Source organism: Pygocentrus nattereri, chromosome 9, assembly GCF_015220715.1.
Source record: "Pygocentrus nattereri isolate fPygNat1 chromosome 9, fPygNat1.pri, whole genome shotgun sequence".
NCBI lineage: Eukaryota > Metazoa > Chordata > Actinopteri > Characiformes > Serrasalmidae > Pygocentrus > Pygocentrus nattereri.
This window is the reverse complement of record NC_051219.1, coordinates 39276331-39291512: the sequence shown is the minus strand read 5'-3', so window position 1 is coordinate 39291512 and position 15182 is coordinate 39276331. Positions and strand designations below refer to the sequence as shown.

Below are 15182 nucleotides of genomic sequence, written 5' to 3'. Positions count from 1 at the left end.
GCTTTGGGATGAGTTAGAATGGCATTTGTGATCCAGAACTAATCATCCAACATCATTACTTCACTAATGCTCTTGTGTTTGAATGCAATCAAATCCTCACAGGAAACTTTAAACATCTACTGTAAGGCCTTAGTAGAGGATATTACTGCAGCAAGGGCGGGGGGGGGGGGGGGGGTGTTCACAAATTAATTTAATTTCAGAAGAAACACTGGATGAACAGGTGCCTACAAACTTTTAGTCATACAGGATCAGTTACCCAGACTAAAATTAAGCCTAGTCCTGGATTGTACAGCATTCTGAACGGAGATTCTCCACTGCGAGGGAGATACAGAAGGGCTAGGCTTAATCCACGAAACCAACTCCGTGTTATTTGATTCATTGTGTCAGGTAAAGCCTGGTTACTCTTAAAATGAGCTCTTGGCCGATTTCCATATATATGTTATCCTTTAATTCATTAAATCTCTCCATAACAATAGTCTGTACAAAGCTTTTTTTGTTAATACATTCAGGCAAGATAATAGACAATATTAACACGGACAGGCATGAATCCTAAAAGAACCCATACATCCAGAGACAAATAGCACATTTATAAAGGGAACATTGTCACTGATAGACGTATGCTGTACAGCAGAAACACACATTCACACGTGCAGTACTTATGCTGTCACAGAGAGGCAGTAAAGAACATCTTTTCTAACATGAAACTAATATATGTTAAACTGAACACTGGACTGTTCCATTTGCCAAAAAATTAAACGTCCATTCAATATGATATCGGTTTTCTTTGTCAAGACCACCGTTGCAAAGTTCAGAGGTCACGTGGAGCTCTTCACTCACTCTTGTTCTTGTGTGCATTTTGTTGTTAGTTCACTTGTTTTTCTTTTGATTGTTTGAGTAAAAGAAAGTTACTGTGATTGCATACCACCCCCTAACTGCACTCCTGACACTGCTTTTCTGAGCCACTCTCACTGGATACAGTCCATTACGTGAATCTGCAGTGTATCCATGTCTGGAGCACGGTACTGACACTTCGGGCAACGGTAATCTGGCTGCACATCAGGGGGATTCCGGTTCGGAGGAGGCATCGCTGGCCCTAGAAACGGTGTTGCCAAGTGAGAGAAAAGAGTTAGAGTCCAGAAAATAGAAAGCGTGAGCTTAAAATTGGGTTGTGAGGAAAAAAAAACAAAAACAGAACAATCAAAGCTTAAATAGATTATAAAAGATGAATAGATTATTAAGCACAGAAAACTGCATGCACACACACTTTGATTCCCAGCATGGATAACATAGTAGTAAACTGTTAATTAGTAAACTATTAATAGTAAACTGTTAATTATCACTATTGGCTCTGGCAATAAGGATATTGTGATAGAGTTGCAAAATCTGACCAATCACAAAAGGATTAATTGTGTTCTGTAAGCATTATGATCAACAGCTAACAGTCAAATGTTTCTATGTGTATTTCAGATAAGAGTCATTTTATTATGACTAATAATATTGGTTGTGAGTTTCACCATATACAGAGCTTATTGCGGATGTCATTGTTACTTAAAGACATTTTTTTTATTATAAAGAGAGCATAATTCACCAATTGCCTTTCAATACAATCAGCTTATAGTTAATAGCAGCCGAGGCCGGGGCTGGACGTCACATTTAAGAGAGCAACACTCCCCAACACTCCCCAACACTCCCCAACACTCCCCAACACTCCCCAACACTCCCCAACACTCCGCAACACTCCGCAACACTCCGCAACACTCCGCAACACTTTAAATAGTGCGACAGTAACATTCTGGTGACTCACACTAGCGTAACCATCAACCGGCGCAGCTAACAGGACATAGTAGTCCCTCTCCTTAACTTTAAATGTACTGAAAATGCTAAAAGCGCTGAGGATCATTTTATTTTCAGTCTTTGCCAAAGCTGTATGTCATGAAGCCAGTGCAGTGTAAACTAAGCCAAGATTAGCACTTGGATGCTAACGTGCTAACAGAAACAAATCCTCAAAGCTTTGAGGGCAAACCACATTAATTACAGCTCTAAAGGATCACACAGCGAGTTTACAGTGAAATAGGAGCCAAATATGTAACATACTTCAAAAACTGTTTTTCATTATTGAAACAGTTAAGGTGAGTCTGTTTCCTAGACACAGACTTCTTGTTAAATTTTTTCCATTCCATCTTAAAAGGTGCAGCAGTTATTTTCTGGTATCTGAGCGAATATGTGTTTGTGCCACTGATCAGCCCTCAAGAATGGAAGTTAGAGAAATATCAGCTGATTGTATATTTGGGGTGAAACCGGCTGATACCAATACATATAGCCATTCGATCCTTCCATCTCTACAGTGAAGTATAGGAAACGCTGAAATAAAATCATGGCATTCGTAGTTTTTGACAGTACATTTTGAAATGTGTGTCTTTTGTCTGGTCCAATTGATCAAAACACAAAAAATAAGATGGTGATACTTATTGTGTATAATGAAAATGTCCAAGTATTGTGATTTTATATTTTTGTCTAAGCTAATGGCAAAAGGTTTTGAATATAACAAGGTGTCTTGCAATAGCAATGTGTAGTGAAACGGTACTTTGTCTGTGTTGTTCAATCTTATTACAAGCAAATCTGGGCTGTGTGGAGAGAGCAGACGGTGTATACCAGGAGGTGGCATGTGTGGAAGAGGTCTGTAGTCGTCCTTGTGTCTCTGCTGCATGTTCTCCTGTTTGAGTAGATTGATTTCAGCCAGTGCCCGATTCAGCTTTTCCTGAAGCTCTTCTTTCTTTTGGTTGAGCTTCTCTCGTGCCTCTCTCTCAGCTTGGAAGTCCAACTTGTAGATTTCCGCCTGAAAAGAGAACAAGTGTGAATAAATAAATGTACTGTGGACCACCTCATTCACGTCCCAATAAAAAGGTCACTATTTTTGTGTATGGAAAACTGAATGAAGGTTCTATATTACTAAAATGAATTAGATTAAGGTCTAGTAGGTAGTATTTTGCTGTTTTGCCCAGCATATCTGGCCTCAGACCATGATGGCAGAATAATTTTAGTTCACTTACCACCATAACTCTAAATAAACAATATATATTTTGAGTATTACACACTGAGTGTCTAAAGCCACCATCACACTGAATCGCAAGTAAAACTTGACTGAAGGAAAAAGCAACTCACTTGAAATGGAAAGGAACACAAGAGAATTTACCTCTGGTAGTGCTTATTTTTGCTAGGCACAGTGTTCATCTAAGTGTAACCCTGTAAATCTGCATGCCTTGTAATACCCCTAATAAAACTAGGGGTAGTGCCGTTTTATCTTCTTGGAAAAACTAAACTGAGGAACTGCTCCTCAAGAAACAGTCACTTGTCAAAAAATTGTATTAATTTGCTCCCGTTAGCTGCTCAAAAAGCTATACATTCTCTCCAAAAATACATCAAATCAGGACTGTCCACTTTCTGCGATGTGTGTCCATCCCGGCCAAGAAAATAGTAAGGTGACAGTGTGACTGCAGCACTTTAGGGAGACCATACCAAACAACTTCTTTTGGTCTCATGAAGAAGCTTTTTGCCAGGTACAGAGGATCTTATGTTTTTCAAAGAGATGTCAGTCTCTGTTGGTCTCATTCTTTAACAACATACAAAAATGCCTATTGGGGTGCTGACCTGCGCTGTAAGCACTTGAACAGTCTCTTGTAAGGACCTCTGTTGCTCTAGTTCCTCCTTGAGTTTGTCAATATGTGCCTGTTTCAAGGCCAGTGCTTTCTCAGCATCCTCCAGTCTGCTAGTAAGAGTCTCTGTTTCTCCATCCTGCCAGAGAAACAAAACGTACGTACACACAAAGAAACATGACTCACTTCATTCCGATAACCGGCACTCAGAGCATTTCAACTGACCTGTTCCCGTAATCTCTCCAACCACAAATTATTTAGAGTTACATTAGTGCTTCATGGAATGAGGGAACTGGCCATTTTACCAAGAAAAGAAATAATAAATCTACACACCCTGTGTTTAGGCTCTTTCAGCTTGTTGTCATAATCCTGAAACAGACAGGTGTATGCATGCTGAAGCTGGGCTAGCTTCCTCCTGGGAGAGAGGAAAACAGGAGAAACAAAAACAAAAAAAATTAATAGAATGCAGAAGCATTTTTGTTCAGAGAAGGGCTGCAATTATCATCTGATTAATCTATGCACTGTTAATCGACTAATACATTCATGATGCCTTCTGTAGTCTCCTTTGACTTTGCACTTGCCACTGAGCCCTCTACATTCAAAGTTCTGTGATTTCAAGTGATTTCTTCTTTTATTTTGCAACAAAATGACAGAGGCCATTTTGCCCCAACACTTCTTGTAGTGTAGTAAAAACGGCTGGATTGACTATATGCATCATATACAGATGAAAATTATGAAATACCCGTTAAATACAAATACATAATTGTTTGACCTGAGGTCTGTACAAGAGAGCAGACCGTAACATCCCTTTAAGGTTATATTACTGCCTATTCAAGCACACTCAGCCAATTAGAGAGCAATAAGGCTCAGGGGGCTCTGGACAGATGTGAGCAACTGATTGCATGATCATTCTACTAAAGTGACTGAAAAAAAGTTTTAGTTAGTGGCTCTTTCATCTCCTTGTGTCCATTTGTAACAGAAAGTAAGTCTTTTTTCCTACCTTTTGAGTTACAAGTTGAGATTTGTGAATTGTGGATATGAGTATAAGCCTGTTACTGCTAGATGATGCACATAATGGCTAGTTTCTGGTTCTTATATGTGTGAACTTATATCAGTTATCTATTTGAAGAAGGCTGCTGTAATTTATCAATATTAAACAGATGTAAAGCTCTATTGGTTAAAAAGATCATGTTTCTTGGTACGTGTCTATATAACTACCTTTATGTATATTTGTTGTTTCAGACCACACATATTTTCAGTAATTGCTACTTATGCCAAGAACAGACTACACAATATTTTTAGACATTAGCTGATGCTGGTCAGCATGCACTGATAGCTCATCATGAGATGAGGAGCTAATGAGGTCTGAGCTTGGTGGAATGGCTCCAGGCCAACTATGGCATCACCTCTCCTCCACGATAACGTTCCGCTCGTTCTTCAGCGCTGCCTCCAAGTTCTGTGTCTGTAGCAGGAGCTTGTCCATGGTGACGAAGTGCTGCTTCTTCTGCTGCTCCATATCCCGCTCCATGTTCTGCAGGCTCTCCGTCTTATTGCGCAGCCTGAAGAAACAGACCAGCACAATCAACATACTGTAATTGCCATTTAAAAAGGCAGCAAAAAAGTAATCATTCATTTCTATACAACCATTTTCTGACCTACCTGTCAATCAAAATGAAGTGCAGACTGATATACTAGTTAAAACATCAACATGAATGGGAGGACTAAGAATGAATAGGCTGAATAGGTGGATATATGTAAATTAGTTGGTTTTATAAATGTTAAGATACACTGCACTCACTTTTATTAATATTTTTATTATTTATATTAATTATTTTTAATTAATTTTTTTTATTATTTATATTAATAGCTACTTAATTCTAAGTAGGATACATAGTATGATATTAGGATCACAAATAACAAACTCAAAACATGCTGTTTGCAGCTTCGTGTTCATATTACACAATTTGAAACATCAAATGTTTACATCCCATCATCTTTTATTTTAAAAAAGGAAGGAAAGTTTGGAATTTCTGAAGGGAAATGTAAAGTAATAAGATTGTAATATAAGTATTTGTTGTTTTTTCACAAAAGTCCATACAATGTAAAAGTCTTTTCAAAAGAAAAAAGAAAGAAAAAAAAAAAGAGTTTTGATATGATTCTTCCTACTGTGACGACACAAATTGGAAACATGCTTACTTCTCCTCTAAACGTCTTCTCTCTTCTTCACACTTATCAAGACAGGTCTGGCGCTCTTGCAGTTCCCCAAGAAGAGACGTGACCTGAGCCCTCAGTGCGTCAATGTCCTTAGTCAGCTGCAAAAAAGGGAAGAAAAATATTACTCCAAAAAGCATCAGCACTGCTGTTATACATGCAGAACAACAGCAATCACTAATGAAAGTGTATAGGAAAAGAAGTACAAATGACAAAGAAGCTGTTTGTGTGTTTCCTTACCTGAACACAATCCTTCTCCTTCTGCTTGAGTACAGCCTCAATTCTGTCCCTCTGAATCGAGTTGTGCTCTAGGACATTCAGTTTTTCTTGAAGCTCTCTGTATCTACACCATAGAACATGCAGGGAACATGCATCAGTAAGACCTGCCAAGTCAATCTTCCTGATTTAAATAGTAAAATCCATGCTGTGAAGGGACCACTGGTGACTCGAAGGGAGGGGGTGTTGGTTCTGTACATGCCTACACACATTGAAACACGGCGCCCCTCACCTGCCTTGCGTAGCCTGAAGCTGCTCTGTTAGTTTAGCCAGGTGTGAGCTAAGCAGACACGAGGCAAGAATTTAAGATGAACTTAAATTAGTGACAGACAACAATAAAGAGCCCAGATCATTTAAAGTAAACCAGAGCAAAGCAAGCTGTTAAAAATGCAGAACTCTCACATGCAGTCCTAGAATAGAGAGTTATTATAGCAAGTACTACAGTTAGTACAGAATTACTACAGTAAGACTTCGCTGCCTTGCCATGCTAAAAGGAAGAAGGGCATAATCGGGACAGTACCTTTCTGGGGAAACTGTCATGGCATTCGTGTTGGGAACCGTCTCCACTGTTACAACATCACTCTGCCAAAAAAGAAAAGTTTTAAGAAGCAAGTCCCCAAACCTTACAGCTTTGAGACAAGGCTGATTAAGCTGGAGTCTACATACTCTAAATACAGTACAGCCATTTATCCTATTCATTGAGGAGTGGGACTGTATGAAATAGAAAAAATACCAAATTGCAATTACACTGGAATTAACTAACTAAATAATTAACTGTCAAATAATGAAAATAATTAATTGTAATTAATTATGTTATCTGGTGTAGTTAATCACAATTAACTGAACTTGGATTCTTTGTTCAAATTTGACCCAAAAGTAAGGGCAAGTTTTTCCATTTTCTTACAAATATATAACGTTGCTGTCCAGGGAAAAACATGTATGTCCATTTTTGCGATTTTTGATTTTCTGCATCATTTGAGCAATTTCATGATGATTAGACCAACAGAAATGCTCCAAAATTCCTTAAAATACAAACTTTTTCCTTTTCCCTTTACTTGTTTTTCTTTGGGCAGTGATGACACATATGTGGACAAAAGCTTCATTATAATATGTCTATTAATTTCAATAATTCATCATTGACATTTTCCAAACCCCCTGCAATTGTGGCCTCTTACGCTCATACAGCCACATTACATATTAATCCGGGGGGAGAAGGACTTTGGTTAACTTTACTATTGCTTTTGTCTGTTTGCTGCTCATTGATTTATGCACAGGTCTTCACTGTTAACCTATCTATGGGTTTTTCTGCTTTATGTACAAGTCACATTAAATTGTTTTGATGCCACTTTCACAGAATGTATGAAATAAGTCAGTCACCTGCATGAGCTGACTCCTTTTGACACGGAGCTGATCCACAGTAGCCAGAAGGCTCTTTTTCTCCTTTTCGCTCTCCATTTTTTCCTTTTCTAGTTCTTCATTCCTCCTTCTCAGCTCTCTCATTCCTTCCTCCAACTTCTCCTTATGACTTTTCAGCAGCTTTAGGAACTCATTAGAACCTTCACTAGGCTACAGAACACAAAGACGCATGGAGTTAGAAAAAACAAAACAAAAAACAAAGCCACATGCAAAAAAGCACAATGTTTTCAACACCTAAGAACAAATGTGCTTTACTCTCTGTTCGTGAGTGAGTATCCATTACATCCACAATAAGCAGTCAGGCTTAAGTTAAAGGTGACATGCATTACACTGTGCCATTTACCAAGCTTGCGTGAGGAATTAGCATCATGAACTCAAAGTGCCTCAGAGCCCTGATGACCAGGTTTCTGGCGTAGAGACCCACCCAGTTGATTGATTAAGTGAATAACAAAGACAAGGGAAAGAGGGAGACGGCACAGACCAAAATAAATAAATAAATAAAAATCCAAGGGTTCGCTAGGGGTGGGAGGTATTTCAGTATAAAAGTGAATAGAGGTATGACCTTGTTTTATACTATCCATCCTAGACTACGGTGATGTAATCTATAGTCATGTGTTCACCAGCAGCCTTGTGACCCTTACGGAACTCCTCACTGCACACTCCAATGACCAGATAACCTATTGAACTGGTAGACGCATCGCAGATGAATGGGAAAATCCTCTTTTAGCTTCAGTGCACCACTTTAAACTTATCATCACTAATCACCTCCACTCAGCCTGCAACTGTTTTACTGGATTTAGTTCCTTTCTGCTACCATTTTACTGCAACTTTTCTTTGTTATTAGTTCTTTGCCTGTCCAATTTGACTATTTTATTGAATTATTTCTAAAAAAAAATTTTCCCTTTTCCCCTTTTTTGATTTTTATTGCTATTTTATGCATTTTTTCTTATTTGAGCTTTTGTTTTTACTTCTTTATAAATCTCCTAGTTCATTTTGTCTTGCTGATTTTTATTTGTTTTAGTTGATAAATTTCATTTTAGTGTTTTTGTCAAAGCCCGTTTAACTTCCTCAGCTACAGTGTAAATCAGGGTCACCCTCAATGTACTTCAGAGTCTAAATAAATGTTAACTGATTGATTCATATGGAATTGGCTGTATCATGGATACAATGATGCACTGAAAAAAATAGTAAACCAAAAATAAAGACATTAAACCAATAACCATTTTGCACCACAAGCAGTAACTTGTGACCTGCAATTTGCTCCAATTTTAATCCGTGTAACCTTTTATATCAACCATGTGTAGCAATCAGCTTGGAGGCACAAAGCGGGTCTGTTGTCTTGGCACTTTTTGGTAGTGCTGGCATAAACTGTTAGTTTGTGATTATTTCTTTTTCAGGCTTTTGTTGTCCTTTTTTGGAAAAAACAAATATAATGTAAGAGCCGAGCAAGATAAAAAAGGACATCAGCTCATCCAATAAGCGGCAAATTTAGCAGAAGTGTAACAGTGATCTACCTTTGTTAGATACAGCAAACAGTAAAATTAGGCCTAAGACGGTTAATCGAGTGTAATACTGTGGTAAAATCCACCAATAGGGTAAAAACGTATTTTATGCCAGTTAAAAAAATATTGTCCGTTTCTCGATCTGTTTTGTGCAAACCATAGCAAGAGAGCTGCTCTTACACATAAACATAACAGAACTTTTAAAGACTGGGTGATGTGCTATTCTACATTAAAACCACATTTATTGCACCCAACCTAGATGAGACTGTTCTAGAAACGTCCTTAAACACACTCTGTGCTGCAGGCAGACATCATAGCTGTACAAAAAGCTACCTCTAGAGTACGCAGTACATTTTAGGAAAACCACCACAGCATCAGGTTTCAGTCTGAATAATGACTTTGGTCTTGGGAAAAACACCGAGTAGAGCACTCTGAACAAAACGTGTGTCAGCTGTTATTCAACAGGAGAAATGGGTCAATTCAAACAGCCTCCAGTGAAATGTCATCGGAAAAAAGGTAAAGGGGTCTATTATTTTTGGGTATTGTGATGATATTATAACAGTGGAAGAACTGTGGTATAAATCTGATCTACTGCCCACCCCTAGTATCCGGCCGCACTCCTGGAGATCTACTCCATGCAGTGTTTAGTTCCAACCCTAGTCTGACATAAATGATCCAGCTAATCAACATCTTCAAGGACGCCTGAACACTGAAGCTAGTTTGTTAAAGAATCAATTCAGCACTTTTCAAGCTGTACACGTTACATTACCATGGATAATGTTATTGATTACCATGGATAATTCTGGTATTTCTCCACATGCTTCCAAGAACAGAGAACATGCAGATGCAAAACTCTCTTATAATAAAAGCCACTGGGTAGTTACAGGATGCTATCCTGCTAAAGAAACATTCAAAATACAAGACTATATCATGCTAACAACGGGCATGAAAGACATTTGCCTACAAAAAGCTCTTTTTATTTCTAATGCCCCCCCCCCACCCACCCCCCAAGTTTCAAACAATGGAACTACAGAATAAACAAGCCGTTTCTTTTCTTTTGTTTTCCATAAGCTTTCCTGATATCCTGTAAAACTACACCACATGTGGACAATTTGCAGCTTTACATGTTTTTTCACTACAGGATTAAACAGTGTTGGACAAAACTACAGGTGTCATATAAACATTCACAAATGGAACACAGCAACTGCCCAGTGGCTTCTTTTATAGACAAATTAGGTTAAAAACCACTGGAACATTTATCTAAGATTAAGACTGGAACTAGCTCTGCAGGACACTGGCTTTACCGGAGAGGAAATTAAATACTGCATAGACACCTTTACTCCCAGAGTAAAAGGAGGAAAAGGGAGCAGCTTAAAGGAAATTAGCATGAGTGATTCAGCAGGGAAGTCAGCAACTTTTCTGGAGTGACAGAAGCAGATGACCAGGATAAAGAGGTTGGGGGAGGTGGTGAAGGGCTCACCTGACAGGCCCTGCCCTCGCCCTCCACCCAGCACAACCCTTCAGCGCAGGGCAGGCTGTCACACAAACTGGGAGAGAAACTACTGACGGGGCTATTCTCACTAGATACCTAGACACACAAACACATATGCATGGATATTGAAAACAACATATAGACTTCTTAGCAGGGCTGTAGCTACAGGGGGTGTAGCCCCTTAGACCTCTGTTCATTAAAAAAAAAAAAAAATTCCCGGCTGCCACTGAAAATATTACAAAATCTAAAGTCGACATAGCCAAAGATGCTGAGTTCTTGTGTCCTTGTGCCTTTTTCCACCTTAAATAAATATAAGAGACACAAAAACCTTTTGACTATGACAAACTCTCAGTGGACGGTACCACCATGCCAGTTTTTACAAGGTCACACCAAAAGGCCACCCCCAATAGAGGTGCTTTTTTCAAACATGCAACCACAGCATAAGCTTGAACCACTGTTTCTCCTGATGGTGAGAACTTAGTTGAGCTGTACCTATTGCTATTAGGGATGTCTAGAGGTACTCAAGTACTCAAGTTTATTGGTTCAGGTGCCAGACTCACATAATGAAGTCACTATTTGGGTATTTGTTCCATTTAATCTAGTTCCTATAGGCTACTTATTTAGCTAGTGCATAGCAGTACTTGATCGCTGCAAAGAATATATATATTTTTTTCACAATTCCAATAATTTGAAAAAGAGATATGAAAATCACAATGTCAAACATTTAATGTGAACATCTACCCTATTGCTGTAACAGGTGGACTGGTTAATTAACATTTACCCACCATAGTATTCAAGGCTGAAGTTGGCTTCTTATTCATCAGCTTCTTACTTGAATTTTCTTTCCCACTTTAAATGATACCGTAGCTACAACCTGGTGCCTCAACTGCTGTACATTCGATACAAAAATTCAAAAAAGAAGCTTTTGAAAAAGGCTATGTTCAGACTGTCAGCCCCAAGCCAATTTCTGGCATATCCAGACTGATTTTATATCCAGATTGATCCTGAACAGCAAAAAATTAAAATATAAGTCTGATTTTTGCAAATTGGTTCTAAACCACATTTAGATGTGGTTGTAATTATTATTCCAAATCAGACTTTTTCCAGATGTGTCTCAGTCTTTATGCACTGGTCTTTTGGGTCACTCGCAATGTGACAATGACAATGTCAAATCCAGAGTGATCCTCACTATAGTGATGCGTCTGAGATATAACAAATACCAGCTGTCCTCCTGAAGCTGTATTCAGGCTCCCAATAAAAATGAACTTTTAGCTAAACCACTGCCTCATAGTGTACAAAAGAAATTGTGTTCTCTACCAAGCTTCGATGCATTGCCTGCCTAACAGTGTCTTCCTCCACACCATGCTTCTGGTTAGCTTCTTCTAAGGCCTGGAGAGCAAGAGGGAAAAAAAGGATTTAAGTACAGAAATTTTGGTCACACGGCTCACCGAATGCTTATCTTCTAAAAAAACTAATAAAAGAAGGCTTTTTGAGACTGTCACTGTAAACCTACCTCAGGAGAATCAACTAGTCCATTACTTTCTGCATTAGGGTTCTCCAAGTTCTTTTGACTTCCAGTCTCAGAGAAGCTGCCAGGGCTTTGAGTTGCTGAGTGGTTGGCGCTGTGGTTGAGTTTGCCCAGCAAACTCTGATTCTCCTGAGCCAGTCGCTCCACTAAAGCCCGAGCCTCACGAAACTTACAGCTTAGAAATTCCCTCTCCTCCCTAGATCTTCGCTGCCATCCTTCCATCTCCTCACACCTGTCCTTTAGGGCATCGTTGCTCCGTTTCAGCGCCTCTGTAGAAGAGTCAGAAACACACAGAAGTCAGGAAACCCCAACTAGGGCAGGACAATATGACAACAGGGCTTAGTTTTATTCAGGTTTGATAACTTATTCAACGTTTCAGATACTGTACTGCACTTATTCCATTCGGGTCATTTCAGTTATGCTCTTTTTTTTATTAAACATGTAATAATAATAATAATAATAATATTGTTATTATTATAATAATCATCTTTATTTATATAGCACTTTAATTCTGGTGGCAGCTCAAAGTGCTTCACAGATAGGTGAATATAGCTTAACAGTATTATAAGAAATTATGAGTACTAATTTAAACTCAAAAATGACAAATAGCAAAATTAATTATAGGAAATAAATACCATGAGGCATTGTTTTAATTAAGCAGGTGCTAGGTCATTTTGAGCCTTAAAAACTAGAAGCAGAACTTTGAAATGTACTCTAAACAATACAGGTAGCCAATGATTTGCTTTCAAATGGAAGTGATATTATCTCTCTTTCTGTTAGGATCTGTGCTGCTGCATTTTGTACGAGCTGTAAGAGATGTATTGTTCTATTAGGTAGTCCATAAGAAGAGCATTACAGTAATCAACCCTGTGATCTAATAAATGCATGAACAAGTTTTTCGGCATCACTCAACACAAACCAATGCTGTCTCAGTGCTGTTAGATGACTGAAACCTCTTGTATAACTTGTTCGATAAAAGAAACACGTAGTTACGGGGCAGTCGTGGGCTGGACGTTAGGGAACTGGCCCTGTGACTGGAAGGTTGCCGGTTCAATCCCCGGCGCTAAGGGTACATGACTGAGGTGTCCTTGAGCAAGACACCTAACCCCCAATTGCTCCCCGGGCGCTGTGGATAGGGCTGCCCACCGCTCCAGGCAAGTGTGCTCACTGCCCCCTAGTGTGTATTTGGTGTTTCACTGCCCAGATGGGTTAAATGCGGAGGTGAAATTTCCCCTTTGTGGGACTAATAAGGGTCACTTAATCTTAATTAGTTAGGTCAGTGTTTTTAAATTAGCCTATGATACAAACAAGACGCACAGAAAAGCATACTGTCAGGTACCCTGGTATAACTGATCACAATAAGTATCACCATAATGTCTAACCCTATATACAACATAACTAGGGCACGGATTACAGTACCTCGTAACTGGTGGTTATCTGCCAGAAGTCTGTGGACCACCTCGTTTCCAACTAATTCAGGTGGTACTCTCAGCGATCCTTGTGAACTGGCCATAAGTGACCCTTGGCTGCCAGCACCTACAGCTTCCTCTCCGGTCATCTCCCACTGTAAGGTACTGCCTCCGTGAGGCTGAGGCTGAACCATGTCCTATAAAAGAAAGTCACACAGGGAAAAACACCATTCAGTATTCATGTTAGTAGTCATGTTAAAAAAACAGAAATATATCCAGTTTTTCCAATTTTCATCAAAGCAGCGTACACGTAGCTAAGCCTCACACTTAAAGGAAGCATCTCAATAACCACCACTGCACTTAACTAATAATAGTCACAGAAAAACACCGCTTCGTTTAAACTTTCGTTTCGGTGTTGTAAATACTGAGGCCATCTTTTCACACTGACACTTAATTAGCTAGCTTGTTGTTTACCACCAACCTTTCCGGCGTGAACACCGGATTAAGGACTAAACTTACCCCCCGCACGACAAAAACAAAACTACCACTGCTTTTATTCTTACGAGGCATTTTTCCCCCAATGCTGTTATTTAGATTCACACACGCTACGTGTTTAGCTTTTAGTCCTTAGCCAGCTAACCTGCTAGCAAGTTAGCCAGACTGTAGGTAACCGATGTCAACAGCGCGAGACGAAAAGTAACAACAAACGCAATCAGGGCATTTTGTTCGCAACGAGGCCGAAAAACGTAGCAGCGTAAACACTCAACACAACACCAAAATAACATTAGAATAACCTCATCTTACTGTCTTACTGACGCGTGTCTCCAAAAGCACTTTCTGACTTGGCTAGCGCAGCGCTAACGTCCACTTAACGCCGCCGAGTCCGGAAGACTTGCTGAGGCGCCTGGAAAGCGCAAACAAGCCGCTGCTAGCGGTCAACACACCGGCGCCGGCTCCGCCACCATTCTCAGGACAAATAATCGGGATAAACTGCACGTTAACCCGCAAGGGCAACTCTCAAACCCATCTACACAAGGAGGAGGTTGCTCAGGAATTCCCCCCCTTGTTTCTTCCGCACTTCATCACACAGTCGGCTTCGCGCCGCAGAGCCAATCGCGCAGCAGCTGGCGCCGTGTTACCGGATATGGCCGAACGGCTACGTGGTTCTGAGTGAGCGCAGGCCAGCATTAGCTAGGCCTAGCTGTAGCTGCACTAAGTTACTGCAGCACTGTGTGCTTTTTAAAACCATTGTTTACAGCAATATGTGCCACATTTCCTCACTAAAATCAACCTCCTCCACCGTAACTTGTCTCGGTGTCAAGTCTAAGGGGTTTCATTTGCTTCAATGGGCTTTTAACATGGGTATGATACTGCAAGGGATCCCAAAGTTAGTCCTGGGAACCTCTGGCTTTTTGACCCCTGAGCTTGTTAATTAGATAAAGAAAGTCGTCCTTATTTTTCCTCTGAGGTCCACTTATGATGTTCGTGTGGGTTTATGTACCAAAAACCATATTCAATTTTTACATGGATGTTTTCCAAGCAAGCCCAGAATTTGACTGGCTGTTTCTGTTACTGTTGCTTTAAGCCTGGTATAAGATATATCTCAGTTCCGATTGGCTGCCTTGTGTTGTGCCTCGTTCAGAAGCAATCTCGGCTGAAACACTCCTTATAACATCAGTGTGAATGGGTGGGGCT

The 15182-nt window shown here is 39.7% G+C and overlaps 1 protein-coding gene across 3 annotated transcripts; it reads right to left on the bottom strand.

The window, feature by feature from the left end:
• Positions 1–425: 425 nt before the first annotated feature.
• Positions 426–14621, bottom strand: ikbkg (inhibitor of nuclear factor kappa B kinase regulatory subunit gamma). Of its 3 annotated transcripts, XM_017712769.2 has the most exons (15): positions 14292–14621; positions 13498–13684; positions 12064–12347; positions 11868–11939; positions 10539–10646; positions 7518–7706; positions 6661–6722; positions 6373–6420; positions 6105–6207; positions 5850–5965; positions 5060–5212; positions 3987–4068; positions 3649–3792; positions 2653–2836; positions 426–1093 (listed from the first exon to the last, which is right to left on the bottom strand). In XM_017712769.2, the coding sequence occupies exons 2-15, from the start codon at positions 13679–13681 to the stop codon at positions 966–968; spliced, it is 1857 nt and encodes a 618-aa protein (XP_017568258.1). In that variant the 5' UTR covers positions 13682–13684; positions 14292–14621; the 3' UTR covers positions 426–965. The 3 variants fall into 3 exon arrangements, with proteins under 3 accessions (XP_017568258.1, XP_017568259.1, XP_017568260.1); XM_017712770.2 differs by lacking the exon at positions 6373–6420 and having other exon boundaries at positions 14292–14620; XM_017712771.2 differs by lacking the exon at positions 10539–10646 and having other exon boundaries at positions 14292–14619.
• Positions 14622–15182: the final 561 nt, after the last annotated feature.